This window comes from Xyrauchen texanus, chromosome 16 (assembly GCF_025860055.1).
Source record: "Xyrauchen texanus isolate HMW12.3.18 chromosome 16, RBS_HiC_50CHRs, whole genome shotgun sequence".
Classification (NCBI taxonomy): Eukaryota; Metazoa; Chordata; class Actinopteri; order Cypriniformes; family Catostomidae; genus Xyrauchen; species Xyrauchen texanus.
Genome location: NC_068291.1, coordinates 19,616,998 through 19,640,466, shown reverse-complemented (window position 1 = coordinate 19,640,466; position 23,469 = coordinate 19,616,998). Strand labels below are relative to the sequence as shown.

The 23,469-nt window shown below is 38.2% G+C and overlaps 1 protein-coding gene across 2 annotated transcripts; it reads left to right on the top strand.

The window, feature by feature from the left end:
* The first annotated feature begins 1,188 nt into the window (after positions 1 to 1,188).
* Positions 1,189 to 22,892, top strand: rin3 (Ras and Rab interactor 3). Of its 2 annotated transcripts, none has more exons than XM_052144916.1 (10): positions 1,189 to 1,509; positions 5,527 to 6,222; positions 8,851 to 8,965; positions 9,810 to 9,882; positions 9,983 to 10,074; positions 11,503 to 12,912; positions 15,883 to 16,191; positions 20,461 to 20,592; positions 20,851 to 21,014; positions 21,724 to 22,892. In XM_052144916.1, exons 2-10 carry the CDS (start codon positions 5,602 to 5,604, stop codon positions 22,048 to 22,050), a joined length of 3,243 nt encoding a protein of 1,080 aa, XP_052000876.1. In that variant the 5' UTR covers positions 1,189 to 1,509; positions 5,527 to 5,601; the 3' UTR covers positions 22,051 to 22,892. The 2 variants fall into 2 exon arrangements, with proteins under 2 accessions (XP_052000876.1, XP_052000877.1); XM_052144917.1 differs by having other exon boundaries at positions 1,189 to 1,546.
* Positions 22,893 to 23,469: the final 577 nt, after the last annotated feature.

Here is a 23,469-nt window from a genome sequence, read left to right as displayed (position 1 = left end):
GTGGTTAATTATCTTTAAAAACAACACATTTACTCAATGCCATTTTTTTTGTCATTATCAAGTGAAAATCACACATTTACCACAATTATGTACGTTTCTATATAGTGATCATGAACACCACAAACCTGACACTAATATTGTATTTGGGTTAAAATGGTGATCTTTTTTTAGATCACTCACTTGTACAAGTCACACCTCACCAACAGGAAGCATCTGTGTGTTCTCAGATTCACAATACCCTTGTGAAGCTCTTACAAACCCACTCAAACCCACTATACAAATGCAGGTGCAATGCAAAACAGTTCAGTTAATTTCAAAATGTGTTTACTTTTTTGGTAAGAAGGATTATACAAGCAAACACACTTTTGTGAAAGAATTGTGAATAAATTAACATAAAAAGGTTTGGAATTCCTTGTAATGACACAAAACTGAACATTAAAATGTGCTTTAAACTTGGCACAAACAGGGTTCCCATGGTCATTGAAAACATGTAAATATCAGGGTAAGAATAAAGTCATGGAAATGTATAAAATCTTAAGAGATCATGGAAAAGTCTTGGTGAATATAAATGTTTCTAGTTATGCTAAGCTCTAAAATATGTTTTTGGCTAGAAATGGGTCTTTTTGAGTGCAATCTCTATAAAATGTAGTCATGCATGACTGGAAAGGTCATGAAAATTCATTGGCCGAAACGTGTAGGAACCCTGCACAAATATGTTTTCCATCCTAAATGCTTTCATACAGGCAGTGTAATGTAGTTATTGAACATTAAAGTCTCATGAAGATGTTTCTTTGCAAATGTCATCATTGCATTAGGAGCATTGAGGAAGGTGGAGTGGATGGAATGCCATTCGTCCTTAACATAACCCCCCCAACACACACACAATCACACACACACATGTTTGAGTGCAATCCAACTTCTTTTGGGGTTCCTGAGCATCTGGAGTTGTTTAACTTCAGACACATTCACACTCTGAGGGGTGGAGGGAGAAAAGTTGGCTCCTCACAGCTCTGTTTCACAGGCAAACACATCTGCAGACATTGTTTATGCTTTGTTTAACATGAAAGTAAGACAGATACAAGGGGAAGAGAACTAGTGTATCAGTATAGGAAGTTTATGCTCGTTGTGAAGTTAAACTGTGTGTGAATATGTGCGCATGGTTAATGTAGTGGTAAGGGGTTGTCTGACCACCCTGGACGGCCCCTTCCTGACTACATCACTCACAGGAAGTGTAGAAAGAAAAAGAGAAAAGGGGACGTGAATGTTTCTGTTGCTCCCGTTTTGTTTTTTCTGCATTTTTCAAATTTCACCAACCCTCATCCGCAATAGAAGTATAAGGATCACACTATTCTGAGGGAACGACAGTAACAGCAAAAGTGTGAAGAAAGATGGAGGACAACCCTTGCAGTGTATGGGGTCATTCTGTAAAGGATTATTTGTAATGCTATGGGACTGAGTTTGTGCAGGACTCAATGATGAAAACAGCTGTTGGAACTCTGCATTTTGAGAGTAAGCAGCCACACCTTATACTGCATAACCATACCATGTAAGGATTACTGTTTTACTCATCTGTAGTTGTCTATGCTCTCTCTCTCACTGAGCAGCAAAGATATTTAAGTCGTAATGTCATGGCCAGAATTTGAGAATGCTTTTGCTACAAGGCTGGATGAAAACAAATGAGAACTGTCTTCACGTTGACATTAAAAAGTAATATTTTACTTTAATATTTAAAGCAATCTAATATTAACGAACATTATTTACTATGACATCAAATATGTAACCAAATATTCAACATTATTGGGAAGCAAATGTAAAGTTTAAGAATTGGTCATTGAAAACCCCATTTGTAATTATGTAATTATGTAAAACTATTACTATATAAATTTATCTTGAACCATAACAAAGCTACCAATAATAGCAGAACAAAAATTTTGCTTATGTAATGATTTAATATACACTGATAAAAATACTTATACATGGTATTTTATTAGACATACCAGACTTAAAATGTTCTCTAAAGGCAAAGAAATTCTGTAACAGGGTTACTCACAACTTGTACTTTATCCCTATTTCTGTCTTGGGCCATCAGGTCTACTCATTTGTATTATATATATATATATATATATATATATATATATATATATATATATATATATATATTGTATACACACACACTGATGAGCAAAATAATTATGACCACTCACAGGTGAAGCTAAAAATTTTGATTATCTCCTAACAAGGCCGCATGACAAGGTCTGGGTAGATTAGATGGTAAGCAAACAATTAGTAAACAAAAATCAACGTGTTGAATGCAGGATAAATGGAGAGGATTAAAGACCTAAGTGACTTTGACAAGGGCCAAAATGATTTGGCCAGATGACTGGGTCAGAGATTCTCTGAAATGGCAAGGCCTGTGGGGGGCCTCTGGTCAGCAGTGTTGAGTACCTACTGACAGTGGTCTGAGGAGGGACAGACCACAAACCGGTGACAGGGTGTGGGGGCCCAAGGCTGATCGACGCATGAGGGCAGTAAAGGCTATCCTGTCTGGTCCAAACCAACAGAAGGTCTACTAACTTCAGAAATGGACATTGGAGCAGTGAAAGAAGGACAACTGGTCCGATGAGTCCCATTTTCTTTTACATCACGTGGACGGCCATATACGTGTGAGCTGTTTACATGGGGAAGTGATGACATCAGGATGCACTATGGGGAGATGACAAGCCAGTGGAGGGAATGTGATGCTCTGGGCAATGTTCTGCTGGGAAACCCTCGGTCCGGCCATTTATGTGGACATAAATTTGACACATACCACCTACCTAAACATCATTGCAGACCAGGTACACCCCTTTTTGGCAATGCCATTCTCTGATGGCAGTGGCCTCATTCAGCAGGATAATGCACCCTGCCACACTGCACACATTTTTTGGGGATGATTTGAGTAACATGATGAAGAATTCTCCAGATTTCAATACAATTGAGCATCTGTGGGATGTGCTGGACCAACAAGTCAGATCCATGGCAGCTCCGCCGCGCAACTTGCTGGACTTGAAGGATCTGCTAATGCCTTTGTACCAGATACCACAGAGTCCATGCCTCAATGGAGGACCAACAGCATATTATGCAGGTGGTCATAATGTTTTGGCTCATCGGTGTGCACGCACGCACGCATGCACACGCACATTTACATTTACATTTATGCATTTGGCAGATGCTTTTATCCAAAGCGACATACAGAGCCCTTATTACATGGACAATACCCCCGGAGCAACATGGAGTTAAGTGCCTTGCTCAAGGACACAATGGTCGTGGCAGTGGGGATCGAACCGACAACCTTCTGCTTAACAGTTTAGTGCTTTAGCCCACTACACCACCACCACTAATCCACACTAACACACAAATGTGAGGATATGCTGCAATATATATTCATGGCTTTTTCATGCTCTGTCATCATCTGAATATGCTGGCACATTCTCTATTTCACAATTTAGACATTTTGCCTCATTTATTAGAATCATATGACATTTTGAAATAAACTCATGTTAAAAAATTGGATATCGGCATAATTCTGTTTGTGTCCTTTGTAATGTTGCAGTCATTATCTCAGTGGAATAAGTTGTTCTTGAGTGAAACATTCAGTAAGTTTAGCACCACTGTTTATAACCACAGCAAACTTAAGGTGCGTACACACTGCCAGCGACATCGCGCGCGACAGCGACTCAATACCATTCATTTTCAATGCGAGCACAGCGACTTCCGGCGACACGAGCTGTCGCGACCGTTGGCGCTAGATGTGGGCGTGTCCAGCGACGCAACAAAGTTGAGAAAAGTTCAACTTTGGAGCGACTAACGGAAGCGACAGCCAATAGGAGAGACGACGGGAGAGCTCACGTGATCCTTCTCTCTCTCTCTCTCTCAGTTCCTGCAGTAACGGAAAGATGGATGAAAGGCTAATTCTTGTTGTTAGAAATTTTCCAGTGCTCTATGATATGTCTCTTCCCACGTACAAGGACATTTTAAAGAAAAATACTGCGTGGAAAGGTGTATCTGAGATCTCGGGGATTTTATGGACCGGCATTTGCATTTTCGCCGCAGATAAACAGCCGCTATGGCAAACAGCACGCCTTGTTTCTCATTCATCTTTGATTTAAAGCATTTTATGTACTGATTCCATTTATATTTAGTCTTTTCCCTCCAAAATGTTTGTTTTTAGTGGCAAGAAAAGAGATTCGCTGTCAACAGCAATGGAATGGCATCCGTGAATGTCATTTATAAACGTTACTAGGCAACCAGTAGTGGGAACGCCCACTAGCGACTTCACCGCCAGCCACTGGCGACCTGGAGCGATAAAGTCGCTGGCAGTGTGTACGCACCTTTATATAACTTTCTTTCTTCAGTGGAACATGAAAGGCAATGTTAGCACACTATTAGTATTAGTTATTTAGGATTAAAGGTTCATTCAGTAATTGTTTTCCTCATTGAAAAAGTTTCACTTCTAAAGAAATTAATAGTAATTTTGAAACGTATGTATAAAAGCACAACCAATCATGTGAGATGAAGAGTCATATCAGTAACCTTATAAAAGCTCTTTTATACACTGAAAGGACACTTTCATTTGTGGATTAAATTAATCCTGGTTTACTGTGTATAGTGAATTTCTTTTTTGGCAACTACTGTGTTTGAATGAAACAGCATCCTGGCCACTAGGTGTCAGTGTAAGCCAATGTAAGTCACTTCAACATACTTCACAAAATTACTGAGTGTACTTTTAATATCTTTTTATTTCTATTTTTTATTCTACTTAAAAGAAAGTCATATGGGAACAACATGAGTTGAAGGAAATAATGACAGAATTCTCTTTTAATTGAAAAAGTAAAATGAGTTGTACAATCTTCCTTGTATCTCTCCCTCCTTTCCTTTAATGACTGCAAGCACAAACAGCAGTTTGACTTTTCTTTAACTAAAATCGGTGTGTGCTTATCGAAAATCGAAACATTGCCCCCAGTGGTCAAAGTTATAAGTGTTGTTGGACATAATGGGAATGTGTGAGCTGAATTTTCTGGTTGTAATGTCCACGGAAGGGTGCAAGAAGTGAGTTGTTTTCAACTGTACAGGATTTAATACTGTGAAGTGGAATGTATATTTTATAAACTGAACCCCCAACCCAAACCCCAAACCTAAACCTAACCATCAGTGGAGTAAAAATGTAATGTTAGAGTGAAAAATGCAACCTCCGAATCATGCTTGTCAACTTCTTGGTTGACATAATGTGGCTGATCCTAAGGTATTGGAACTCTCAGAAACAACATACTGACTTTCCATTATATTGTGTTGCAGCTGGCATGACTCCACAAGTCTGTGCAAAACCTGATGATTCATGTTAATCCAGCATAACTTGGGAATGTTAAATATTTTGTATTAATTTTATGTCATAGTGTTTTGTTTTTTCAAAAACCTTAAAATACTCTATTCTATTCAAATTTAAATTTGATTTTAAATTCCCAAAACACATCTTTCTTTTGTCTACAGGGTGATCAACGAGGTCTTCTAAAAATATTCTTTGGATTCTTCTCAAAGCTCTCAGCTTCTTTTGCAGTATGCACTATGCTCTCCCCCGCCCTGTCGACAGCATCCCCAGTCCTCACCAAACCCTCTTCCCCCACCATATCCTCAGATATTCCAGACTCGTACCATTCACAAACCTCTCCTATTCCTCCTAGTACTCCTTTCTCCCTCAGTTCTACTCAAACATTTCCATTGATTGATATCTCCAACGACTCTTCCCATGACCCGGCCTCCCTTCTGCTCCCTACATTACCCCCTATATCATGTATACAACCTTCCTCACCTCCACTTCAAACTTGCTCACCTAACATTAACTTCAAACTATACTCCCCTCTTCCTCCCCAGAAACGCATGTCTCCTCAGATGCCAAAGCCACCCCTCCCTGCACAACTCCCCTCAGCTCTCCCCAAAATCTCCTCCTCACCCCTGCCTAGACCACCTCCACCTGTTGGTAGGCCCTCAGCTCCACCCCATCCCAGACCTCCTCTTCCAGTAGCCTCAAAACCACCAGTCCCTGCATCTCCAGTCAGCAATTCCAATGAGCCAGTGCTCCCTGGTATCAGCATCCTGGATAAACTGATAAAGACATGTCCAGTGTGGCTTCAACTCGGAATGAAGCAAGACAGAGCCATGCAAATACTGAGCAAGACGTCGCCAGGGGTGAGAGAGAATGGTTAATCAACCGTATACTTTTGATGATGACCACACATGTTCTAGATGAAGTTGGCAGGAACAGTGTCCTGCAGAGTGACATGCTATAATCCATAAATCTATTCTAAACAACACTCTAATTCTTTTGGATGCAGGTTTATGATATGACTAGATGGAATATTCATACTCATATTCACCCAGCAGCACAATTTACAGTAAGCTTAAAAGTGATTTAAACTTACTATAACCGGTCACCATTTCTCAAACAGAAAGAGTACTCTACTGAAATGTGTTATTGTAACTAGGGCTGGCAATCGATGGAAATATTTAAACACAATTAATCACATATCAATATATAGTGAAAAAAGGCATCCAAATAAAGATGATTTAGTAAATAATTATTACAAAAAATATTATTCCGATTGAAATACATTATATCATATGGAGTTTTATAAACTAGGTTCGGGTAAAGCAAGGTCATTTAATCCGACCAATCACATCACTAGCGTAAGCATATTTATACAGCCGCTTATCTCTACATGGCGTTGAGTCTTCCGGCATCCCTCCTCCTCCCCTTTCTCCTCCTATCTATTTATTAATAACTAATCTGAGTCCACAGCCAGACTGCGAGTACAGTGGTGGTGTGCGTTATTATGTGTGTTTGCATTGTGCTTGTGTGCGTCTTATTCACAGATGCTTGTTACAGCGCTCATCTGTTACAGTTCCACTGTAAAACTTTCACAGTGCTGCTCTGTATGTAACATGTGCTATTACCCACTGTTTATGTTTCATGAAGTAATACACTTATATGACATACATACATGATTTTGTCATGCTTTCGTTTTTATTGCTTCATGAAAAAAACTGAATATGGGAAATGGCATGTCGTTACTTACAGCAGATGAAAAAACCCAGCCCCAAAACAACATAACAAAGTGAAGAGATGTTGAAATAATCCACACAGAGTGACATCAGCTTGGCTCTCACATGCTCTCACACAGACACGTTGTGTGTGCACGCACACACTGTCTTTGTGGCTGTCCAAGTCTCTGCCTTAAGGAAAGATGCCCCAGGGAGTCAGAGATTCTCTGCCGCAAGGAAATAAACCGTAACAAACATATCGGCCATAATTCCATAATAGGTGCGATAATAATATTTAGATTTTCCTGGTAATTGACCAATAATATATCGGCCGCTGATATATCGTGCATCCCTCTGAAAGTTGACAACATGTCTATACATACCTGCATTCTGGTTCAGATGCCATTGAGCATAAAATGGATGTGGTGCCATTTTGGTGCCTGCTCGTTGGTTAGACAAGGTGTTGCTGGAGCGCCGACTGCCCCCTACTGCTACAGATTTGCTAAAACATAAAGGTGGGACTGCTCCGATAGTAGGAACATTGAGAAGAGTCTGTCTGCGTCCTGCAAGACTACTACAAGTCAAGACCTCTACAAGTTGGCCTTCAAAAACCTTTTACCTTCGGTATAAAAATATGACATGTGACATACACTTTAAAAGCTATTCTTTGTCATATTTACATAGTTAAGACAACTTGAGTCATACAGCGATTGCATAAGATTTTAAAAGTTATTTTAGCAAAAAGAATCCTTTGTGATCCAAGGGGGGCGTTACTTGCAGTGTCATGTAGTAGGCAGCTGCATCACTGCCTGATTTGGGACTTGCACCGTTTCGGACCACAAAGCCCTGCAGAGGATAGTGAGGACAGCTGAGAAGATCATCGGGGTCTCTCTTCCCTCCATCAAAGACATTTACAAAAAACACTGCATCCGCAAAGCAACCAGCATTGTGGAGCGACCCCACACACCTCTCACACAAACTCTTTACCCTCCTGCCGTCTGGCAAGAGGTACTGAAGCATTCGGGCCCTCATGGCCAGACTGTGTAACAGCTTCTTCCCCCAAGCCATCAGACTCCTCAATACTCAGAGACTGGACTGACACATACACACGTGTCCTGAGTTGCACTTTAATTACTGTCACTTTATACCTGGCTGCTACCTCAATAACTGCTATGTGCATAGAACACTATCTCATAGTATGTTATGTTTACATTTGGCATTTTTAGAAACCGTCATCTTTTTGCACTACTGTGTACTGGTCTCTCACTGTGCCTATTGTCCTGTTAATTTTTAGTAATTTACAGTACTGTCCCATACATTTTGCACACGTTTGCACATGCACTTTATGTAGAAATATTATTTATTCTGTGTAGTCTCATGTGGTTCTGTGTTTGTCCTATGTTGTTTTATGTAGCAAATATATATATATTTATAAATATATAAATCTACAATAGAAGTGAATGGGGCTAATCCGTTAATGTTAAAACACTCAGTTAAAAAACAACCCCATTTAAACCCTAAAACGATGATTTAAACACCTTTACAATTCAATTAATACACAAGTGTTTACAGAAGAACTCCTGCAAGTGCTTTTATAAAATGATACGCTTCTAATATGTAATATATAATGCCTTTAAACCCTGCAAACACTGGCCCCATTCATTTCCATTATAAGTGTCTCACTGTAACCTCAATTTTTAAAGAAAAGAATGGAAAGGTCTAAGTAATCAACATGGCTGAACTCATTTTGTTAATCACTTGATTCTGTTTACACAGATCTTTTTAGTTAGGAGAGATCCCAGTCAGAAGCCGATGGTACTGTCAGTACGTTTTGCTGACCAGCTGGGGGAGCCCCAATTCAAAGAACTGCATATAAAAGAAGATAAGTCCTGTAAGTTATTTTGCATTGAGAAAATGAATGTTCTTTCAACTTGATTTAGAAAAGTTTATGCATGGAATGCTTTTGTGCCAAACACAGACCCACGCACAAACACATTTGCATCCAGACATAAACACCTCCGCATTGACAGGCCCACGCACAAACAAATTTGGATGTATACATATCTGCACACATCCACATAGATGTTTTTATAGCAATAATGCACAGAGGTATGAGCAGGCCCAAAATGAAACATGGAGGGTTTGGTGGTGGGGGTTGCAGGCTGCAGAGTTTCCTGTCCTCAGCTATTAATTGCAGTTGCTGTCGCAGGGTGTCCTGCATTGGCCCTTTATAGCTTCATTTCCTGGTCTCTTTTTCTCTCGCTCTCTCTCTCTCTCTCTCTCTCTCTCTCTCTCTCTCTCTCTCTCTCTCTCTCTATCTATCTATCTATTTCTGTGTGTGTGAGTGAGTGAGAGATGTGTTCACTTTCTTAAGTGGCTTTGTCTCTGCATGTCATAATAAAAAAATATTATTAGAAATTCTTATTTTAAAGCAATATTTTATTTTCTATCCAGCTGTTATGATATGCCTATTGTTTCCATCTTTTTTTCAAAATTAAACATACATTTCAAATGAAGGACGGGCAGTTTTTGCATATTTATTTGCACGTCAACTCTATTACAGCAGCATTTCCACAGTGTGCTGTATTTTAGTGTGTGTGTCTCAGCAGATGATTATTCAAACAAACATTTATTTTAAACCAGTGCTGACAATGTATTTCAAGAATTATGGCAATGAGGTAATGTCTAGCATCAGATGTATTGCTAGCAATTACGTTTTCTTTTATGTACTGCAGTGCTGTACCTTGAAGGTTCTGTCCTGGTCTTTGAGAACATTTTTAAACTCATTGCTTTCTACTGTGTGAGCCGGTAAGTCCGAAAACACATCACATCTCCAGCATTCAGAAATATCTCCTTTATCTTTTTTCCCAAAAAATATTCAGAGATTTCATGTATCTATTTCACTCAGGGACATCCTTCCTTTTCCTCTGAAGTTACCTCAGGCCATCCTCCAGGTAGCTACATATGATGATATGGAGGTGATCTCTTCTCTAGGTTCAGGTAAGGCTGAATTATAGATTCTTTAGCTCATTTAAGTCTAGTTAAATTCAATTTTAATCCTCAAGAATCCAAAGGTACCATAACGCTCATAGGAAGTGCTATGAAAGCTATTTTTTTGGATACGCTTAAAGGAATGTTTCGGATTCAATACAAGTTAAGCTTATTCAACAGCATTATGTTGATTACCAAAAAAAAAAAAAAAAAAAAGCCCATAAACATTAAAATGCACACTGTTTTATAAGTATTGCCACAAGTGGTAAACATTATATGTTTTAATGTGATTTTAGTATGATAAAATCAGGGATTAACCGGTGTTACAGCATTACAGGTTTTACATCATCATGTTGATATTCTGTCTATGATATCATTTTACACAGCTTAGGTTAGTAAGGGAATTTATCACACATGAATTATGTGTATGTGTTGTGGCTATACGTTTGAAACATTGTGTATTTTAACCAAGGGCGTAGCAGTCGGGGGCACACACACACACAGACCCAACACATACAGTGCAATATTAATATGTACGATCTAAGTATTATATTAATGTATACATATTGTTTACTTTTAATATTTGTAGTATTTTAAAGATTCAGGTATTGCTAAATAATTGTACAATTTTGCTAAATTAGATGCAAATATAAAGGTCATCTTGTGGAGCACTTACTGATGTATCCAAGTGATTCAAGTGTTTTGACTACTTTCACCAAACTTTTCACTTTTTCAACTTTTACGAGTTGTTTCCGCTCATAAAACTCACCTGTGATTGGATGGATGGTTGCTCAATCAGCCCGAAGTAACAAAGCACAAAGAATATTGTACACAAATTCACAATTTGTACTGTGTTTAGCTTGGAAAAGTGCGGGAGGCAAAAATAAAAATTTTAAAGGGCTCGATTTTAACGTTCTTGGACTGGCCCCAATCACTAGCATCATAAGTGATTAACTGTAACCATTCATTTTTTGTAACTGTAACCATCTAAATTATTTTTTGTGGTAATCTACAGTATGCTACAAATGCTGTTGATTTAGCTTTATTGCTATGATAATATATGTCAGTATAATTTGTCAATATGTAAGGCACAGAGAAGTTACATTTTAAAGTGTTAAGTTAAAGGGATAGTTCACCCAAAAATGAAAATTTTGTCATTAGTAGTTCCATATGTCATCAATGGTTCCTGTCGAACCCCAAAGGAGATGTTACGCAGAATGTTAGGCTCAGTCACCATTAACTTTTACCAAAATCTTTCTCTATACAATGAAAGCAAATGCTGACTGAGGCTGTCAGTCATTAACATTCTATTTAACATCTCCTTTTGAGTCATATGGATTTGGAACATATGAGTAAATGATACCACACATCTTCTTGTTTGGGTGAACTGTCCCTTTAAAGTCACACAGTGCTAAAATGTTTCTCATGCTCACACAGAGTTCTGGAGTTCAGCTCTGAATAGTCATGAGGTAGTAGGAAACAAAGCTGGTGGTTTTGGCAATCCAGACAGCCAGGGGCAAAGCAGTTCCTGTGAAATACAGCTTTCAGTTGGCAGCAACCGCCTTTGGTATGTCAACCCCATTTTCATTGAGGACTGCAGCAACAGTGTGCCGCCCACCTCACCTACCCCTGTCTTGAGGACCCAGAGCCTAAACACCCCAATCAAGGCACTACCCAAGTACAAAAGACCCCCACCCCTGCGTCCACGTCCTCCCAATGCACCTGAAGGCTGTCTACATCCTGCATTTGGTAAGCCAGCAAAGGGAGAGTTTAAGCAAGTTCTCAGTTATCCTCCCCCTTCAGTACTGAAAGGGGAAGGAAATGATGGTGATGGTGCAGAACAAGAAAGACAGAGAACTCCAGCCTCGGGTGTTGAGCATGACACAGACAAGCCAGCTGTCTTACAAACAGAGGGAAAGCAGTCTTCTAGTACTCCTTCACATAGAGTTCCTCCAGTACCATCCCGCCGCAGACTAAGTGAGAAACAACTGTCAGAGGAACCAGCGCAGCAGGAAGTCACCACCAGCACCTCTGGTGCACATATCCCGCAAGTCCCTGTTGCATCTCTCATTTGCCTAGATGACAGTATGGAAGAAAGGGAGAGGCCTGTGGATTCAGAAACTCTTCAGGAAGTGCTAGAGGAACAATCTAAAGTATTTAATGGAGCTCCAAAGGTATCTCATGAAATAGCGGCTGTAGCAAAGAAGCCTGTTGCTCCAGAGGTGCCTCCAAGGAGGAAAATACTCTCTCAAAACCTGACTGGACAACTCTACCAAGCAGCCGGGAATTCACTAACACCAAGTATCCAAGAACCCACTTCCATTCTTCCTTTGAATTTCAGCAGCCCCAGTCCTGTCCGCCCTTCATTCATCCTCAACGCTGGTCATCCCAAAATCTCTGATGTTTCTCAGTTTTCTCCTGAAGGTGGAGCTCCACAGCCGGACCATGATTCCTACTCAGCCAGCAGCACGGAGGAGGAGGTGGACACCATTGTGGCAACAGGTGCTCTTATAAAGATGAGCCCAACAATCATGCTTGACCGAGCCAAGCAACGACTGTCCATGGTGTCTATGGCGAACCTCTCCAATGCCTTAACAGGCTTAATGAGTGCCGACCGCAAGCTGCATAAACGCATCGTAGAGCTGTCCCGGGATGGAAACACATACTTTGGGAACCTGGTTAGGGATTATCAAGTTTTTACCTTGGACACCATGCGGAAACACACCTCTAGCACAGAGATGCTCCAAGAGATCAGGCAGATTATAACCCAACTAAAAAGCTACTTGATCCAGAGTGCAGAGCTGCAAAATCTACAAGAAGCAGCCACATACTCTGATGAGAAATTGGGTAATATACATTTACAGTTATTTGGCAGGCACTTTTATTCAATCAACTTACAATGCATTCAAGTTAGACATTTTATCAGTATTCCTGTTTTCCTTGGGAATTCCCTTGGCATTGTTATATTCATGCTTTACCGGTTAAGCTACATCATCTTATTGACCTAAAAGGGATAGTTCACCCCCAAAAACAGTATGTCATCATTTATTCATGCTTATGTTGTACCAAACCTGTTTGGCTTTTTTAAAGATAAAAAGATGTAATGAATTCGAATGGTGACTGAGGCTAACATTTTGAATGACAATTTCATTTCTGTTCTTAGTTATACAAATTTGGAACAACATGTGGGTGAGTAAATGACAGAATTTTCATTTTTGGGCAAACTATCCCTTAACTATTGTGCTGCTCAGTCCATAACAAACTGTGGTTGAGGAGAACATGTAACAATGCCAAATGACCACTCAGTGTTTGAAGTAACTTTCATTTCAAACACTGCAAGAATTGAAAGAGTAGGGATCGTTTTGCATTCTTAAGGCAGAATTAAATCATCATGTTTCTAACTTCCACAGCAATAGTGGGTGGATTATGAAAGAATGTTGAAGTTATTGTAACGTTGTAGCTGGCAGTGGCAATGACGAAGAGATGATGATTTGACGATAACCCAAGTGCAGTTTATTATTATAAGTGAAATCCACAACCCTAACTATAAACATGAAACAAACCTGAACATGACTATAAACTATGACTAGACATAAACTTAACTTGGCTATGAAGTAGTCAAATAAAATACATTAATTTTAACAGAAGAATTAATGTAATTGCTTTTATAAAATTATAAGCTTCACATTTTTTACTTTAAGCCCTCCAATTCATTAATTTTTCCAATTCACTTCCATTTTAAGTGTCTCACTGTAAATGTGATTTTTGTTTTTTAAAGGAAAGGAAGGACGTGTTGAAATAATATTTTGAGGTTATCAACATTATGCCACAAATACTGTCGATAGAGCTTAACTTGTATTGAACCTGGAATATTCCTTTAAGGAGCTTTTCTACCTCATCTAACCCTTAAAATAAGTTTTGAGGAGTGTAACCATGTTGATTCAGAAATGCTCAATAACATATTAGATGTTACCAAATGAAGCACATTTTGTGTGTGTGTGTGTGTGTGTGTGTGTGTGTGTGTGTGTGTGTGTGTGTGTGTGTGTGTGTGTGTGTGTGTGTGTGTGTGTGTGTGTGTACACTGTAAAAATGTGCTTCATGTGGTAACATCTAAATTATCTGGTTTTATTCCAGTCCAATTTTTTATTTAACATGTCTGAAATTATTCAATATGACAAATAAGGTTGCACCAAGAAAAGTATATATATATTTTTTTGTTTGGTAGATCAGCTAGAAATATCTCCTTTAGGTCACAATTCCAGGCTATCGCTTATTTTTATGTTTATAATACAAAGAAAAGGGTTTATCTAAGAGATGGTATGGTTCCCATACAACTCAGTACACTAGACATGCTTGCTAATGCATAAGGGGAGTTGTCCTTCCACATGACCTACTGTAGTTGAAACCTCTCTACAATAATGGCAATATTCTAATATTGGCTATGGTGTTTGAGCCTCGCCGCTTGATGCTTCTCTGGTGAACAAGCAGGTTCAGCATCCTGATTCCCCGCAGTGCTTTGGCAGGAGATGTGTATGCTTATAAGCAATTGCATATCGTATATTGTGTTAAATATAAATATATATATATATATATATATATATATATATATATATATATATATATATATATATATAGGTCGAGCAGAATTAATTTGAGGTGGACCTTGTGCCGGCACACACCCCGCGAGGCCCCTAACCCCCCACTACCCCGCATGGCCTCCTCTCAACTTACGTGCACTATCAATTGACAATTCATGTCTGGAGTTTGGCTCTGGACTTTCAAAAGCCACTGTCAAACCCAGAAAAGGCTATGTGAATAAGGTTCTAACCATGCCCTTCAGAGTGCAGGTGGTTCACATTCAAACTCTCTTCCCTCCTCCATTTTTTTGGGATGAGGAACAATCGTAGCATTTGTTATGCCCTGTGTAGGTGCTACATGCATACGTTGAGCGCAACCGCCAGTTCAGACTGTCTGATCAGCTTAGTGTGCTATGAAGGATGCACGAAAGGATGTCCATCTCCAAGCAAAGACTTTCTCACTGGATTGTTGATGCGATTGCCCTAGCTTATGAATAGCAGGGTAAGATTTGCCCAATTGGTGTTAAAGCACACTAATTGCCACTGTAATTTACCATAAAGTCACATGCACTTTCACACATGCACCTGACTTGGTTCATGAAGGGGTTAATTCATACTATATGACTTTAGTTCATATATTCATTCTGAGTGCTCCCCTCCTGGCCCGGCATACTCATGTCGGTCGGCAACCTGCGGGACTGTGGCGTCATGCTTCCTCTCTGGAAGGTTATGTTGTGTAGTGTGGTGTGATGGGATTCTGTTTCCCGTATGCGTTAGTACGCAATGTCAAGTGTACTGAGTCATAAGGGAATGTCTCAGTTATGTACGTAACCTCTGTTCCTTGAGACAATGGGAAAGAGATATTGCGAATGCTGGCTGCACTACAAGAGTTCTTCTGAGTTGTGAACGATACGCTCCTTGTCTCTCAGTCAGAAAATCCTGAGGAATGGTGTTTGCGCACCTGCTTTTATAGCGGACAGCTTCGCACCTAAAAGGGCGGGGCTAAAACTAGAAAATACTAGAATATTACCATTATTTTAGAGAGATTTCAACAAGGTCATGTGGAAAGACAACTCCCCATATGCCTTAGCACGCAATGTCCCATTCCCTTTGTCTCAGTGAACCGAGGTTACATTCGCAAATGAGACGATATCCCCATATGTTTATGCATTTAAATATGTAATTCTTCAAACTGATAATGTCACATTATGTATCTAATAAATGGTTTTCCTCTCTTCAGAGATCATTATTGAAGTAGCACTTTGCAAGAGTGTCCTGAAACCCTTGCGTGTGGCTGTGTATAACAAATTGAAGGATATCCACTCGCGTGCAGGAAATCTGAAGAAACTAAAAGAAAACCAGCAAGTGGTTCTGGGGACCACCACTACAGACCTAGGGGTCACCACCAGTGTCCCTGAAATGGCTGTCATTGAGAAAATTCAAGCAAAGCTTGGTAACATGCACAAAGAGTATTCACCTCAGAAGAAGATCGATATGCTCCTCAAGACCTGCAAGATCATCTATGAGTCCATGACTGTGGGCTGTCCAGGTTAGTTCATTTTAGAAAAGAGAGAGAGCGAGAGAGAGAGAGAGAGAGAGAGAGACCCTGATGAATGGGTCAGATTGGATAAATATTGATCAGTATTATGTATTGCCAGACCATCCCTTGTTTATAAATTAGTAGATGCTATAAACTCATTAAAGGGATAGTTCATCCAAAAATGAAATATCTCTGACCATTTACTCATCCTCATCCCATCCCAGATGTGGATGACTTTCTTCTGCTGAACACAAACTAAGATTTTAGAAGAGTATTTCAGCTCTGCAGGTTCATACAGTGCAAGTGAATGGTGACCAGAACTTTGAATCTCCAAAAATCACACAAATCAGCATAAAAGTAATCCATATGACTCCAGTGGTTAAATCCATATTTTCAGAAGTAATAGGTGTGGGTGAGAAACAAATAAATATTTAAGTACATTTTTACTATAAATCTCCACTTTCACTCTCACATTCTTCTTCTTTTGTTTTTGTCATTTTGAATTGTTTGTGCAAATCCACCTACTGGGATGAGAGGATACTTTATAGTAAAAATTGACTTAAACGTGAACTGCTTCTTATTGACACATATAACTTTTATGCAGCGTTTATGTGCTTTTTGCACCTTCAAAGTTCTGGCCACCATTCACTTGCATTGTATGGACCCACAGAGCTGAAATATTCTTCTAAAAATATTAATTTGTGTTTTGCAGAAGAAAGAAAGTCATACACATCTGGGATGGCATGAAGGTGAGTAAATGATGAGAGAATTTTCATTTTTGTGTAAATTTTCCATTTAAATATACTAGTGAAGGCAAAAGGGTAATATATATATATATATATATGTGAAAAACATAAAAGAAATAGTGACCCTTCATAGGATCTCAGAAAGACTCTGCCTTACATGTCACCCCCCACTCCCACACCCCCCCAAGGCTAGTCACGGCATAAAGCACAACTGAAAGCAAGACTTGATATACCACTGAGATATTTTTAAAGACTACCCTCTTTTTTTAGATCATCAAGTGTTACAATATAGATTGTGAACCTTTATGTGCCAGTTGTGTTGGTTATCTGAACTGCCCCACAAAGGCAAAATGCACTATCAGTCATAACATTTTAACATTTTGTGATTTTGCTAAACTACTGATCCACTGAAGTATTTGAAGATTTAAATTCATTAGCAATGACAGTCTGTAATTTTTTGGGAAATTCATACATTTCCTGTGATAGCTTATTTTAAGTCTTGACTCATGCATCACACTGGTTTCAGATAACATCTCTGTAGATTCACTTGAATGTTGAGGATCACAGTTAGGTCATGTTTAATATCAGCATCTAGACAGACTATACATAGGCATATACAGTTATATCTTCTCATGGATTATTATGATTAAATAATGTAAAATGAATATACACTGTAAACATTTATTTCCTGCAATGGTGTCCTTAAAGTACAAGTTAAGCTCAATCAACAGCATTTAGGTTGATTATCACAGAAAGTAATTTCTTGTCCAAATTACTGCTGCAATCCCAAGATCCTTTGCCATTACTGAGACTTGAAAGCAGCATTACACTCACATATCACCATCAAATTATTCTACATTTAGACCTTTTTGTTGTACTGCAGGTTTTTGCAAAATATGTTTTTTATTTTGAAAAGCAACTCTGTCTTTTGTAATTGCAGTCTTCTAAATGCAGTTCAGATCATCCAGACAGAGTTATCTATGCTTGAGAGGGGCTTTTTTTAGAGCTATCTTTTCTTTAGTATCCTCCCATGCACATCTCTCTTCTTTTAGTACGTTCTTTAATAGGTCTTCATAAGCAACAGATAAGACAAGTGAGGCTTTCTTAACCTAAGCCATTCTTCAAGTGTCCTTTAAAGAATGATCCACCTCAAAGAACACACACATATGTCTTCCATTTCCTCTTTTCATACAATTTCAAGACCACAGATTTACAAAGTCCAAAGTCTTGAGCAGTGGTTATAAAACAATTTTAGGCTTATGCGCATCAACAACATGAAGTTTACAGAGGTCCAAAACAGTCTCTTGCTTAAGGTGTTTCATTTACCAAATTTCTCTTGTGAAGCTCAGATTTAAAGGGGGGAAATCCAAACTTTTATTAACTTGAACACTGCATTCACAAATACAATCTTCCTGTATGTTCGTGTAGCTACATTTTGACAAAAGTGAAAACTAGATTCAAATAACAATGACATGTAATGTTATTTGTGTAATTCAATCCCTTTATCTGTTTATTAAACTTCAATTAAATTGGCTTGCAGTTAGGTCAAATTAATTTAAGTCTTGGCATACTTACAAATAGTTTACATACATTTTCTCACCATGGTATTACCTGCTGAATTACAGTACTATATAAACTCTTTTGTTCTGTAGCTCTATTTGTTCTCAATCTGTTGATTTTGTTTTCCCAAATTAAACACTGAATTACACTGGGGGTGCGGTTTCTAGATCCATATTGGATTGGGTTTATATTAAGGAACTACTGTGGCAATGTATTACTGAAATGTAAATCTTATGGGACAATTTACTTTCACAGCGTAACTAAAAAAATCCTCAAATTAAAATGCAATGCAGTGCATTTTGTTTTGTAATAACATCTCTTGGATATTGCAATAGATAAACTCCCACTCACTCTTTAAATACAGAATATGTTGCAGTTACTATATAAAGAAGATACATTGCATAAAAAGTAGGAACTAAGTTTTATTCAGGGCTATGAAAGTACTAAAAATAAAAAAAAGTATTCATTCTAATTTTTAATGATCCTTTAATTACATAAGTAATCTCTTCATGTGACCATGTTAAGTGTTGATGATTGTAGTCAATGCATTTTATAGCAACAGTGATAAAGTTAGGGCAATTAACATGTATAGACATACACAGACAGACCAGTACAGATTATAGGAACTTTCAATTTTTTGCTACAAATTCCATCTTTCAGATCAACAGATGTAAGCAAAGTTTTTTACTGTTTAAATGAGCCATGTGTCAGTTTATTGTTGATTATATTTGAAAAGAAATAGACATAGCCAGCTCAAAGGTGTACAAATATGAAAAGCTGCCAGCTTTTACATCAAATGTATGTTTGATTTTGATTAACAGATTTATTTTTCAGATTTAAGAATGAAAGTCTTAAAATGAATTAAACGCATAGACTTAATGCACATACAGCATATTATCAATATTGTGAAGCTTGTAGTATACGGCAAAGCTCTCTCAGCATATTCTGAGCTGTATATATTGGCAGTACTCCAGTGGTGGGCTTGTACATACAGTATATAAAGCTGCATTTCTGTCCAGAATATATGTCTTGTTCTACAGTCACATAAAATGCTGTGTACTGTTGCAATGGCTACATTTGGGAAGCATGAGAAAATATGCCTTTGACATTCTGCCCTATACACTGTGGCAGCACTTTTAGAATCTCATCGCTTATTGTGTCAGGGTTTCTGCAAGTTTTAATTTGTTCTTTTTAAGGCATTAAAAAGTCTGGAATTGGAGCCAAATTTGCTAAATCCATTATGTACTATGATGTGATTTATTTTTACATTTAAGTAGCTTTAAAGGGAAAGTTCATCCAAAAATTCTCTCATTATTTACTCACCCTCATGCCATCCCAGATGTTTATGACTTACTTTCTTCTGCACAACTCAAAGATTTTTAGAAGAAAATCACAGCTCTGTAGGCCCATACAGTATAAGTGAATGGTTATTATTATTATTATTATAGTCGTATGGATTACTTTTATGCTGCCTTAATGAGATTTTTTTTTTTGTCTGGTCACCATTCACTTGCATTATAAGGTCCTACAGAGCTGACATATTCTTCAAAAAAATGTGTTTGCGATCAGCAGAAGAAAGAACGTCAGACACATCTGGGATGGCATGAGGGTGAGTAAATGATGAGAGTATTTTCATTTTTGGGTGAACTATCCCTTTAAGGTGAATTCTGTGATTTTTGTGTCACTAAATAGAAATGCTAAAATAATTAATATTTATGTTTCCCCGAACACTCTCCCTGTCTTACTTGATAGTCCTACCCCAAACTCATCCCATTTGTTGACCCAGAAGTTGGCATGCTGGAGTGCCCAAACAAACAGAATAATGTTTTGAAATTACGTATTTCTTAAAAGACTATTTACATTTAGGCTTAGGAATTTTTAGTTTAAGTAAAAAATCTTCATTAAACATGCAGAATCACTTATTAGTAATGTGATATGAATGTTCTTGACTAATTCATGGCTCTTCTAACAGGAAAGTCTCATGGTGCTGATGACCTCCTGCCTGTGCTAATGTATGTCTTGGCTCGCATCAACATCGGTGCACTGCTGCTGGATGTAGAGTATATGATGGAGCTGATGGATCCTGCACTGCAGCTTGGAGAGGGTGAGGACACATACTGTATATACACAGCCATATGGATATAGGCTAATAGTGAGTCATGGAGTGAGTCTAGTGAATGTTTACATAGCAATATTATTAAAAAACAGGACCAGTGCACATAACAAAATACACTGTGTAAACAGCCCCTTAAAACACACATCTAAGCAAAGGGTCAAACGTCATCTTGATCCATGCTCTAAACAAGCTAATATTGTTTAGCAGCTCATATGGCAAGGATAACTGTTATTTTTACATTTTCAGGTTCATACTATCTAACCACCACCTATGGTGCTCTGGAGCACATTAAGAATTTTGATAATGAGGCTGTGACCAGACAGCTGAGTCTGGAGGTCCAGGACTCTATCCATCGCTGGGAACGCCGCCTCACCCTAAACAAAGCTCGAGCATCACGCTCCTCTGTGCAGGTATTATGACTGCCACAAGATAAAAAGACAACCCAAGATACCTGCAATAAATCTGTAATAGCAATAAAACAAGTGCTGTCCACTACTGTTATCAAAAAAGTGAAAAATGATAATATGAAAATAAAACAATTGACAGAAAGACTCTGAAAGCTACATACAATAATTGAGGACCCATACAGAAATTTGATATATGGCAGGAAATATGGCCATATACTGTATGTACTGTACTTACAGATATAACATGCATATACACTCATTTGTTCATTGCATGTAACATTTAAAAAAAATGTAATATCTGCTGCATATATACAGTATGCACATATATGACAGATTAGTTTTATTTTCCTTAATGATTCAGTATGATATGTCCCTCTAGGCTATGTATTTACATGTATTTCCTGACATCACTGTAAAATGTTTTTATGTGGTATCATCTAAATTATATGCTTTTATTTAAACCAAAAATTTTAAAAAACATTGACAATAAGTAATTGTATGGGTTAGATCAAATAGAAATAGATTGAGCTAACACTTGCAGGTTATCACTTTTTTATTGTATAATTGATGAAGGAAGATCCCATAATCATTAGACCTATATACAGTAGTAGTAACTATGATATTTTGTCTGATACTATACTTACCATGGCACATTTTATAAGAGATGCTGTCTGTGAATTCAACTTGCTTATGTGTCCAACCCTCCTGTCAGGACTTCATTAATGTTTCCTTCATGGAAGCTGGCTCCAACACTAAGACCCTGGGGGTGCGACCCAACACTACGGCTCAGGACCTGTGCAATCAGTGTGCAGAGAAATTTGAGGTGTTGTCTCCTGAGTCGTGTTGCCTGAGTGTGCTGGTGGACGGTCATTACAAGCCACTGGCTCCTGAGGAGTTCCCTCTCGCTGTCAAATCCAGCTTGCACCACACAGAGCCACGGATGGAATATTATTTTGTGTACCGGCATGGTCGCTGGCCAGAACAAGAATCTGTGGACCAGATGCCCCCTACATCTGAACCAGAAGAGAGTTTGATATGAACCGTGTGAATGTATGTGTAGTCATTCGAGTGTCAGTGGATCTTTGCAGATTGTTTTGAGTTGCTTGAACGGAATACAAAGGATAACCTTAATATACGACAGAATGACAGTTACACAAAATAATGTAAGCTGACATTACAATGCCTATCCACATGAGAAATGGCATGAATGACTGGCTTACAAATGACAGGTATTTGTTGTAAAACACTTGGAAAGGACTTGGACTGGAATCGAAAATCTGTTTTGATGGTTTTCTCCTAAAGAAGCATGGTGAGCTCAAATGACAAGCCTGCCTCAGCAAATTCACTTCTATTTGTGAGACTTTTTGTGCACACATAGCCACAGATATGTCCTACACCTTATTTAACCTTAAGTTTAGCAGATCTAATCCAGTTCCCCAGTAGTGTTTAGCTGACCTTGAATGTTTCAAGATTTACAATCAAAACTTTATCTTTCAAACAATACAGCCAAAGATTTTCGTATCTCAGGACTCAGCAGGTTGTGCTCATACTCTCTATTATGGTGCTGATTTCTTTAATTATATGTTTCTTAAAATAATGCATCGTTTTAGACTTGAAATAGTTATGCACCTGCATTGCACTCAGTTTCTATACTCCGTAATTTGCAAAAAAGATATGCACTCTATGTTATATTTTATTCACAGTTAGTTCAATGTAGCTTCTTTTTTATGTCTGACAACAAGCAATAGTTTAGGCACAAGATTTTGTGGAAAATTCTTTTAGGCAACATATATCTATATATCTCACAAGATGCATCAGTTTCAGAGAGCACAACATATGTCAAACCAAAGACTGGTGTTTGTTTATAGTTTTAATATGCATACTGGTAATAAATATAATTTTGATTATTTGGTTGGTGTTTACTTATGAAAAAGGCAACAAAAAAAGATACAAAAAAATACTTCCCTCGAATGAATAAAAAATATATATTTTTAAGATGAACTAAATGAATGGATGTATAATTGAGCAAATTCAAGCAATAAACCATGAGATGATGTACAGTAGAGAATCAGAAATTGCTATAGACGTTATTCAGAGTAGCACCACTTACCTTCTTTTCGATGGCACGCACAAAGCTGTAAAAAGCTCCTCGATCACATCAGACTTTCCTTTTTGTTTACTAAATGTCCTTGGAAAGACGTTTTTTCAATGTTTTGTCCACCTGAACTATCTAAAAACACTTTAAACTGCATTATGCCACATTGAGGAGTCTGTGTTGTTGAAGAGTATCATTGTCATTCCTGTCAAAAATCAAAGATGGTGCTGCTGTGAATAAGGTTTATTGGACAAATGTGCTCACATATTCCAGGAATTTGACCTGGAAACAAAAGTTTCAAATACTCACAGAATTACAAGAATTACACAAACAGAGAACAGTATATAGAAAGTTGCCATCTAC

Excerpts from the sequence above, each read along its gene's own strand:
- rin3 (XM_052144916.1), top strand. The coding sequence starts at position 5,602 with ATGCTCTCCCCCGCCCTGTCGACAGCATCCCCAGTCCTCACCAAACCC. Across the intron at positions 10,075-11,502 it reads GATCTCTTCTCTAGGTTCAG|AGTTCTGGAGTTCAGCTCTG; the intron begins GTAAGGCTGAAT and ends ATGCTCACACAG. Across the intron at positions 21,015-21,723 it reads CATCACGCTCCTCTGTGCAG|GACTTCATTAATGTTTCCTT; the intron begins GTATTATGACTG and ends CCCTCCTGTCAG.